Source organism: Ctenopharyngodon idella, chromosome 7 (genome assembly GCF_019924925.1).
Source record: "Ctenopharyngodon idella isolate HZGC_01 chromosome 7, HZGC01, whole genome shotgun sequence".
NCBI lineage: Eukaryota > Metazoa > Chordata > Actinopteri > Cypriniformes > Xenocyprididae > Ctenopharyngodon > Ctenopharyngodon idella.
The window spans coordinates 27408117-27419298 of record NC_067226.1 but is presented as its reverse complement, the minus strand read 5'-3'; the positions used below and the strand labels follow the sequence as shown (position 1 = coordinate 27419298).

General features: G+C 38.1%; 1 protein-coding gene across 1 annotated transcript; it reads left to right on the top strand.

Annotated features, from left to right (window-relative positions):
- The first annotated feature begins 4606 nt into the window (after positions 1-4606).
- Positions 4607-8906, top strand: cbln11 (cerebellin 11). The gene is made up of 3 exons (XM_051901411.1): positions 4607-4880; positions 5053-5187; positions 5436-8906. The coding sequence occupies exons 1-3, from the start codon at positions 4673-4675 to the stop codon at positions 5732-5734; spliced, it is 642 nt and encodes a 213-aa protein (XP_051757371.1). The 5' UTR covers positions 4607-4672; the 3' UTR covers positions 5735-8906.
- The last annotated feature ends 2276 nt before the right edge of the window (positions 8907-11182 follow it).

Below are 11182 nucleotides of genomic sequence, written 5' to 3'. Positions count from 1 at the left end.
CCAAAAACATTTATCTTGGTCTCATCACTCCAGAGTATAGAGTCCCAGTAGTCTTCATCTTTGTCAGCATGGGCCCTGGCAAACTCTAGGCAGGCTTTTTTGTGCCTGTGCTTTAGGAGAGTCTTCTTTCGTGGACGGCACCCATGCATGCCATTCCTCTGCAGTGTACGCCGTATTGTGTCACGGGAAAAAATAGTCACTCCAGTTTGGCTTTCTACTTCTTTAGATAACTGCAGTGAACTTGCATGCTGATTTTCTTCAACCCTTCTCATCAGAAGACGCTCCTGTCGAGGTTTTAACTTCCGTGGACGACCTGAACGTCTCTCTGAGACGGTTGCAGTTCCATCTTTTTTTATATTTTTGTACCACTTTTGCTACAGTATTCTGACTGATATAAGTAAAGCTTTGCTGATCTTCTTGTAGCCTTCACCCTTCTGGTGTGAAATTATTTTCTTTCTCAGGTCTTGTGACATTTCTCTTCCATGTAGGGCTGTAATGATTCCTTGATTAAATTCGAATACTCGATTTTAAAAAATCCTCGATTTCAATTTGCCCGTGTCGAGTAACCGGTAAATACCGGAAGTGGCACTTTCCACGGACGAGAATCCATGAAACGCATTATTAGACCGTTTTCTAAGGCTGCACGATATTAAACCCGTTTAAAAATCATAATAAAGTATAATGCTATTGTGACTTTACAAAGGCTGTGAATTAATTAAATAAATGTATGTGCTGCAGGTTTAATATGCGCTGTAATTATTTACATACGTTATCCACGTGTGTCTCATGCGGCTCCATTCACAGTAAATGCTGCTTCATGTGAACTGTTATTTACATGAGTGGCGCGTCTCAAACTCCATCTCTGCATATGCTGTGAGTTTGGATTGCTTTTAATGTTCATCTGGAAACGCAATGTGCGACATTTAATCAGATTTGTAAGGTAAGTCGTCTATAAACCTTAGCAAACGCAGGAGAATACATTATACAGTATGTTTCTACTGTGCTAACTGCTCGTCGCAATTTCAAAATATAAGTTTAAGCCCTCATTTAAGTCCACATGTTCTTGTTCAAGAAATTACAGTGGTTGTAGGTGGGAGAAGAACAGGGTAAACTTTATAGTTGCTTGCCTTACTCACAGTATGTAATATGTATCTGATAAGAATATAACGCGTTGTCTAATTATAATGGAAAGGATTATTACTGCAGCTTCCATAGACATCAGTGTATATTTTACAAACTCTAAATGTATTGTTACTAGTACTTATGTGTATTTAAATATCTGAAACCTAAAATAAACATCATGTGATTGAAACACTGAATAGTTGTGATATGCCAAGCACTGAGTGCATCCCTCTCTGGCTCCGCGCACGCGCCCAGAGGGGGAGGGGGGGAGGGGTGTCTGGCATGATTACTCAAGGAATCGTTAGAATAATCGAACAATTATTCGATTACCAAAATAATCGTTAGCTACAGCCCTACTTCCATGTGGTGCCATTGCTGACAGCATGAAATGGGAAGCGGAACACCCTTTTATAGTCAGCTGTCTGCTGGACTTACCTGTGGTTGAATTCTTGTTAAATTAGACATTTGTAGTCTAAAATTTAGCTTTGCTCCAGAGACTTTCAATTGGGTGTAATCATTTTTGCATCACGCTAATTTGAGTAAAACTGAAAATGTTGTTCTCTAAGTTATGTTATTAACCTTACTTTCATGTTATAAGTTAAACAGATGTTATATAAGACTTAATCTTGTCAACATTTTGGAAATTGTTTTTGTGTTCATTGAGATATTGTTTAAAATGATACTTTTCAAAGGGGGTGTACTCATTTAAGCTGAGCACTGCATAAGAGGTCATCGTACTATAAGAATATCCTGTAAGTTTCAGAAATGAAAACTTCCTTGTTAGTCCAATATTATTGACACCAGACCCATCTAACGTCTGTTCCTGGAATGTGCCTATCATAGATAGGAGAAACGCCGCCTCCACAGTAGAAATCAACGCCTACTTCATCATTGCAACGTTAGCACCGCCCACTGGCGTGTTAGTGAGATGAGGAGGAGAGAATAGCAATACACCACGACAAAAATAACATTACCTTTCAAAGGATCCTTATGCTAGGAATATGGTTATTTTCAACAATGTGAATGTCTCAGTTGAGCTTTACTTATTCGGTATTTTAGTGTGGATTCTTTGGTAAATCAATCGCATTTCGGCGCAGGCTTTCCAAACAGACTTTTACGAAATGGACTCGAAAGTAATAGAACAACATGCAAGTAACTGTGTTAATTCTAATGCCTGATCTGATATGTAATGATTCATGTACAGTCAGTATGTACAGTCATTCTATGTGTCAGTAATCGGCTGTTCATCACTGCTACCTTTCATGTCACTATCTAAATATAATGCCATAGATCTAAATGCATTTTTCATGATTAGTTAACCTTGAGAGATGTAATAGTAAAAACGCGTTAAAAGAGAGAGTAATACTTAGCTATTTCAAATGGAAAGATGTTAGCCAATCACAGCAGTGGGCGTTTACACTGAAGTCTCACAGCAGACACGCCCCTTAAAACAGAGCGTTCAAATAAGATGACTAAAATCAGAGTAGGAAAAATGCCTTTTATTTCTAAATTATGGCAACTTTTGATGTAAAAAGCATACTAACATTATAAGTGCACCCCAGGAAACATTATAAAACAACGCAGTTCATGACCCCTTTAAAGAATTAAATTCTTATGACGGACCGTCAAGGCGACTAAAGGCGCCATCTCAACTGGATCTATCGATCCTGCCACGAGCTCCAGATTTATTTAAATTTCACTTCACAGACAAAACTTTGTCTGACAAGGGAAACTACCCTACACTAACAGATAAGCATATTTCATATTCGTGTGTGTGACTGTTTAGAAGTAGTTTACACACGCTTCGTGAATGAGTCACTCAGTTCAGTCAATTCACTTATCATTCAAAATTGTTTGAATCGATTCACAATTCAATCTGAATCATTCTAACAGTTCCCCCCCGTTTCAAGCAATACTTTGAAACACAGATAAATAAAACAGCTAGGCCTAGATAAAGTGGATATTTACCTGCAATCCATTGAATCCACATCTGCAAATGTTGCTTATCGTCTGTCAGCGATTACTTTAAATGAATATACTGCAGGTGCAGACAGACATTTTCCAACAGCAAACGCTTAACAATACGCGAAAACAGTAAACGTAACACAAAGTACCATGATATTCTCCCCTCCCCCTAAATGGTCTTGTTCTCTGTCACTTTAAGTCTTTTAGAGGTTATTTGAAACCCAATAGAACTGGAAATAAATAAATAAAATGTTGCTCACCCGTTTTGAATGCTGAGTGTTTTTACTAGGCCTACAGCATTTCCTTTCAAAATAAGGGTACTCCGTTTTACTTGAAGGGAGGCCTTTGACCAGTATTTTAACTGTCTATTTAAAACTATAGCATGCTCTGGATATGTTGATTTGGTATTTGTGTGTGTGTTGTTTATGTATGAGGTTTCAAAAGTATCCACACATATCAAACTGTAAAATTCTGCCTCAAAATTAAAAAAAAAAATGTCCAATGTCACCTTTAATGTAGCCTATGTTTTGAATTTGTGCATTACAGGTTCAAAATGACAAAGTTTCTTGCTTATATTGTGAGCTCACAAAACATATTTTAATGTTCATATAGCCTAAATAAGAATATGCATGATAATCTTATATGTACCCTATATGAACTGCATTTGTTACAAGACATGCACTTGTTGGAAGCTACGGTCGTTATCTCTGAGATTTTAGCATGTCATGCACATCCAGGTGTTCTACAATGTCTGCAAATCATGGTAAGCCAAAGAGGTGGTTTCACCTCTAAAAAACATTCAAATTTAAGGAAATGAAATGACATATATGCAAGTGAGATGGGTAGTTTTTAGGCCTGGTTTGTTGACTGGTTAATTTCCACTATTAACTAGTAGATGCCTGCAGTACACCTGAGCTTTATGAGGACAAAAATCATGTTTTTTTTTTTTTTTTTCACTTAATGGCTGTTCAAAAGTAGCAGAGTGTATTCTGATGAAATAAAACTTTTTTTTTTTTTTTTTGGCTAAAATTTCAACCAAACCATTGATTTATTTTGTATTTGTGTAATTTATTATTTGCAAGGAGTTTTATTTTGTTGCATATGCTGAATAAAAGAAAAATAGAAAAAGAGTTTTGTTCCTTAGACTGGCGGTGAACTTGAATAAAGCCGGAGGAAAGGTATTAGGATAGAACTTATGTCTAAAAATTTCGTTAAAACACCCATGCTATCTATGATCGCAGGATCTTTGTAGGGGGCTACAGCACATATACATCTTTTACACCAATATCTAGCAATAAATGAATCTGCTTTCATAAGATTTGAACATAGGACTAGTGAAATTAGTTAAGCAGTTTGTAGCCTACAACATAATGGACATTCACTTGTGCAATTCCAGAAAGTTTTCATATTGATTATTCAAATTTGAGTGTTTATGTGTTTTTTCCTCAGACGTAAGCAGTAAATCTTATCACTGATCTAAAAACTCCAAAGTCTTAATCATTAACCAAGAGTAGCTCTATACAAATAAGAAGCACGGTGACTGTAGATCTTTGCTCCTCTCTTTAGTACCAGAGAAACAGTCGTAATGGCTTTATTTCAGATCTTCTTAATCTCGATACTAAGTTCCTGCATGGCACAGGATGAGGATATTATGACTCCTGTTGTGAATATATACACTGAGTTGAAAGAGCTTAAAGCTTCTATTAATGGACTGACAACGGATCTGAATGCTGCTAAAAATGAACTAGAAGAGCAGAAAAGCTTGATTCAGGACCTGCAGAAACAGATCAAGGGTAAATTCTCTAAATTGTTTTGGTTTGGATACTGTATTTTGGATACTAACATTGTTGTAAATTTGCAGCCATTACCATTTAGCATGAACAAGCATTATTCACATTTCCTTGGGGAAATGTAATGGTTTTATTTATTATATAAAGCAAACTAACCTGTCTTCTCCACACACAGAGAGTCCAAGAGTGGCATTCACTGCATCCATGTCAGCAACAGAGAGTACAAGCCGAGGGCCTTTCAGTACAGAGACCAAACTCATCTTTGATAAAGTCCTAACCAACGTTGGCGACGCATACAACCCTGTCACAGGTTTCTGCATATTCAGTTTGACTGTCTGTGGTTTAAAATCCTCAAAAATTGTGCTTGGTTTCATTTGTAATGAGACCCTTGCTTTGTTCTGCTCTGTATAGCATTTAAAACCAGAACGTACTCTATGCAAATATGCAAACATACATGCAGAGTATTTTTTTTTATGCTCCAGTTTTGGTTTAGTTGATTAGTCATTGTGCTGCTTTATTCTATATGTGATAAAATGTGACTTAAAATATCTGTTGCAGGAGTCTTCACAGCACCTGTTAAAGGTGTTTATTACTTCAGGTACTCAGGCTCCGCCTTTTCCTCCCATGATATGGGTCTGAGCATCTTTAAAGGCACGGCGCGATTTGTGTCTTCATACGAATATAATTCTGGGGAGCGCAACGACCAAATGTCCAATGGAGCCGTGATGGAGCTGAATGTTGGAGAGGAGGTTCACGTGAGGCTGTGGATCAGATGCTGGATCTTTGTGGATCGACGGTACAACTATTCCACTTTCACAGGCTACCTGCTTTACCCACAGGATTCTGCTTCTGTATAATTTAATCAAGGTTAATTATTTAGCAAAATGTCAAAAAGAATTGTTTAACAGTCCTGAAAATATATCTCATGTTTCTTCAGTGTGAATGAATGTAATTAAAAGGTTACTATTTCAGGTATACAGACAAAAACAAGTGTTCCTCTATTACTTAAATTGCTCTACTACAGGACATTAGTTGTCATTCAGGCACTTGGCTATTCAAATAGGGACTTACCCTAGACATTTCTTGTTTATATAAAGTTATTTAGAATACAGACTAGCTGAACTTTTTCCAGTTTTTCCAAGTGAGTGGCCAAAAGTGATGTCTGAAGAGGATATTTGTTTTTAATGGCCCTACAAGTTTCATTAATATTTTAGATTTTTTTAAATAGTTTAAATACAAGGGAAAAACAAAACACTAAACTTGGTTAATGTTCTCTTTGTTTTGCATAATTAGGGGTTCAAGCGCGTAGCACTGAAACTATTGTAGTTGTTAAAATTTCCAAGGGTCAGCCTTCTCCCCTAAAAGTGATTTTGGCCACTATTGTACATCCCTAGATGGGAGGATTTCTCATATTTAACTAACTCCCTAACAAATTTGTCCCCAAAAAATAGTTAAAGGGATAGTTCACCCAAAAAATTGAGCAGTTTAGTCCAAATTTTCTGAAGCGACTTGATCACTTTATGTGATAAACCAATTTAATTTAGGCTTTTATTCACATATAAACATTGATCAGTGAACATAAACAGAAGCTCAACCAAACATGCTTGACACGTGAGAACTTTTTGCGGAAACTCAAACGTGCTGCATAACACACTACAATGAACCTCATTGGTTCTCGCACATCAAGCAAACGTGCTTGAGCTTCCGTTTACCACAACTGATGTATGAGTTGATGAATGTTTATATGTGAATAAAAGCCTAAATGCAAGTTTAGCCTAAATTAATTTTATGATCCCTTTATGAACTTTTTGAAGCAGCAAAGTAGTAGTTGCGTAGCTGTCTATGAAGTGACAGAAAGCTCTCAGATTTCATCAAAAAGATCTTCATTTGTGTTCTGAAGATTAACAAAAGTCTCACTGGTTTGGAACGACATGAGGGTGAGTAATTAATGACAGAATTTTCATTTTTGGATGAACTAACCCTTTAAGTAAACCCACAAACACAAAACACCTGTCAAATGAATGTTCTGGATTAAATACAAACTAAGCTTGGTTGACTGTATTTGTGACACACTGTTGATTAATTGATAAAATTGGCCCTCAATTTGTAAAAATGAAGAACATGTTGACAATAATGTCAACATAACATCTAACATAAATTTTCTTTGTCATCCAATCCCAAAAACACATTTATTTGTTAAGTTAAAGACAATGGTGCATTTTGATGAATTAACTGTAATATATCTCAATATTGAAGAATGGAAATATTTTATTTAAATAAACAAATATAAAATCTGACATAAAGCTTCAGAGAATTTAATATTAATTTAACCATTGAAGTGATCAACAAATTTCATTGCATATGTATAACTGTTTTATTTCAGTGGGTTTTTTCTTTGAAAATGACGAGTTTAATCACGTGGCCATGTCAGTAATCTTTTCAGAATTTCAATGGACTGTACATTCCCTTGCTTGTAAAATTTGCAGTATTTTCTACTGTCTGTATGTCTATATATATTGTGATTTTCCCTGTTCAAATTATTTTTTAAATTATTATCTTTTGCACAAATCGAAATTCTGCTCCATTCCATTCTTGTGGTTTGTTCTGAATATGCCATTGTTTCTTATCTTGCCATGTGGTGGAGATCATGTATGATGCAGTAACTCTTTAGTTATGTAAATATCTTTACATTGTGTATCTTGTGCAAATTGATGACAAACGTTACTTATAATAACAATTCAACTAATCCCATCCAAATATGTCATGTGATCTGGGAAAACCCTTCGGATGTCGCGATGAAACGTTTTCAGTAAAGTCAAAAAATAGGTTGAATGTCATTTTTTTTTTTTGTCAAAATTGGGTTTTCATTCAATTATTATTCTATATCATCTTGTCTATCATCTCTGAAAATATCTTGGCAAAATTCGCCTGTTAAGTGCAGAAAAATAGCGATTTATAGTGGCAAGCTGAAAAGACTGTCTTTCTCTATCGTAAAGAACACACCCGGCTGACGTGAAAAAAAAATCGGCCATAGCTTTCCCTTTCTTAACACTACAAAGACAGTTCACCTATCAAAACAAACCACATAATATGTAGAATGAAGGTGTATTAATGCAAATTTGCCGCCAGTCCTGTGTAAACTATGGCACACACAAAAAAAAAAAAAACATTTCTAATACAACGTTATCGTAAGAAGGCGAAGCACAAGAGAACAACGGAGCTATAATGCATATACATGTTCTAATTATGTTTATTACAGGTTGAATTCAAATCAAATACTGCCAAACTGCCCATACTACTTCTGAATAGGATGTCTACTTCATAAAATGTATGAAAATATGGAAATATATGGTTCAGATCACGCAAATAATTGGAGGCGCCCTTAAATGGTCAGTAATAGAGCTTGGGTGTCATCTAGTGAAAAATCTTACTGAAAGCTCATTTTTTAAATATATCAACCTAAAATTTGGAATGTTGGCATTTTTGGTTTTGATTTTCTTGCAGTTAAGAGTAAAACATGTTTTGTAATAAGTATATTTTTACATTTTCATAAACATAAACTTCTATTACTTTTTTTGTTTCTTTCACTTTCATAATTTCTTTCACTTCTACAATAATGTGCCAAGTGTCTTCTTTAAAACAAGAACATCCTTATGTCTGTATTCCAAAGCGTTCTTGAATTACAACCATTTATGTTTGGATAGTGCATTTTTATGTCTGATCAGAGCGATCAGCCAACTTCAGATAACCATAACTTTTGTTACAGACAAGCTATGAAAGAAGTAAAAACAGATGTGATAGGTAAAATTTCACCATGTGATGAGTTTTCGCAGATCACATCACATATGGATAAAGACTCTGAATCACCTGAGATCCTGATGTAACAGATCTGCTCTTCATTCTCCAATCTGCATTGTTGTTAGCTTGATATCTACACAAACACCCTCACAAACTGATGGATGTTGAATGTACGACAGGTTTGATATCAGGCCATACTGACAGGACTCCAATAAATACACTTACACATAGGCTGCTGTGATTCATGATTGTTTACTGCTGTTAAATGAAATAAAGCATCCTCTTAATGGCTGTGTTGCACTGCATACATAATTTATCCACAGTGTACACTACTCATTTCGACTGCTCTGTGCAGTTAGATACACAGTACAACTAGATACATACAAAATGTATAACAGAACAGTATTAACATCACAAACCACGCTTTACATGAAGTCTATCGTAATAAATACAAAAATATACAAAAAGACATACCTGTTAAACTAAATAAAGCATGCTCTTAATGGTTGTGTTGCACTGCACACATAACTCATCTAAATAAAATATAACGTCTTGGTTACAAGCCTAACCTCAGTTCCCTGAGATAACGGGAATGAGCATTTCATCAGTTAACGCTATGGAGGGAAATTCCATTTCTCCGAAATTGTGAAGCTTGATTGAATTGCGTTTGTGCACCTGCACAAACAAATGATATTTCAGCCCGTCAAAACGGGCGGGGCTATTCGCCTATATAAGTCGGCTCAGAATGCTATTTTACTCAATCTTTTGACTAAAGAGCAGCAAGCAACGACTTGCATGCAGGCACAGTATCACGGCAAGCTACGCAATGCTTGTTTCTGTTATCTCAGGGTACCAAGGTTATGCTAGTAACTGAGACATTCCCTTTCATTACGGTTCTTTCAAATTGTGTTAGTTGCTAACGATGTGGGCAACACAATCCAATAGTGCCGTGCTTCTAGCTCAGAATGAAGAACCCATCCTGTGAGCCTATGGGCATTCAGGAATGAAGGCCCAAGTTAGGCTGCTAAGATTCCCAACTAGGACAGGATTTCTTAGTCAGGTTTCAGGCTGACAAGCTGAAACTCATGAGTCACTTCAGATAGACCTCGAGGGGTCAAATATGGCTAAGCAGACAAAATCTGTACCTGAAGAGCAGGGATGTCTAAATTATAGAACCCGGTGGACGGCGAGGACCAACCGGCTGCCGTGCAGATGTCACCAATGGATACCCCTCTTGACCATGCCCAGGAGGAGGCCATTCCCCTGGTGGAGTGGGCCTTCACACTGATAGGACATTGCAGACCCAAGGAGGCATAGGCCAGCACTATTGTGTCAACTATCCAATGGGATAGTCTCTGCTTCATTACCGACAGCCCTTTAGTGCGGCCTCCGAAACACACAACAAGCTGCTCTGAATGCCTGAATTGGCTAGAATGCTTAACATACATTCTAAGGGCCTGGACCGGGCAGAGTAGCTGCAAAGACACCTCATCTTAAGAAACAGGAAGAACAGAGAGAGTTATTACCTGTGCCTTGAACAGAGTGGAAAGCACCTTAGGCACCTTGGTTTGAGGATGACCTTACGGTCACTGGGCCCAAACTCAAAGCAGGAAGCATTCACAGAGAGCGCTTGCAAGTATCCTACTCACTTGAGCAATGGCAGGGACAACAGGAGGGCGGTCTTGAGCAAAAGGGGCCTCAACTTTGTTCAATTGTTTCCAAGACCCATTCTGACACACCCAGAACAGCAAGGGGCTGGAGCGCCACAAGCAGCAGGTCACCACACTGTGGCGAGGGACCAATGCTCATGGGAGGTGGTCCATGGCAGGACTCTGTCTTCCATCTGCATGCCTGATGAATCAAGACTGCTTCCGCTGTGGCTTAGGGTACAGCGCTAACTTTGGGCGGGGACCCTGGCACTTAGTGAAGGGGTAGCACTTGGCACTGCAGGGGTGCTGTCTGACCTCAGGCTCTGCCTTGGGTTGAGGCTAAGCAGATGTTGACACAGGCTTGATGGGCTGCTGAGTCGACATGACCTCTGGCGACTTGAAACAGCAGAGCTGGACCGCTTCGGTAAGAAGTGGCGCATAGCTTGTGACAAATTCTGGGCTGCAGTAAAGCATTACGCAAAACCATGGGGAGTCAAGGAAAACTGTTTTGTCTGCATCCTTGATCTCTGTCAAATTTAACCACAGGTGGCGCTCTAGCACCACCAAATTGGCCATCACATGGCTGATCGCTTGAGCCATTGTCTTAGTAGCGTGCAAAGCAAAGTCGGTTGCACTTCACAGCTCTTTGAAAGCAGCAGGGTCTGGGCCGGACACATCCATAGCAAGGAGGAGTTTGGCTTGAAGCATTTGAAAGACCGCCATCATGTGGAGAGTGGATCCAGCTTGATAGGCTCTGGCCGTTAAGGCAGACATGACCCTGTACTGCTTTGAGGGGTGAACAGCCTTGGTTTTCCATCCCAGGGCCGTGGGCAGGCAGAGGTGCAGCAACGGCCTCCC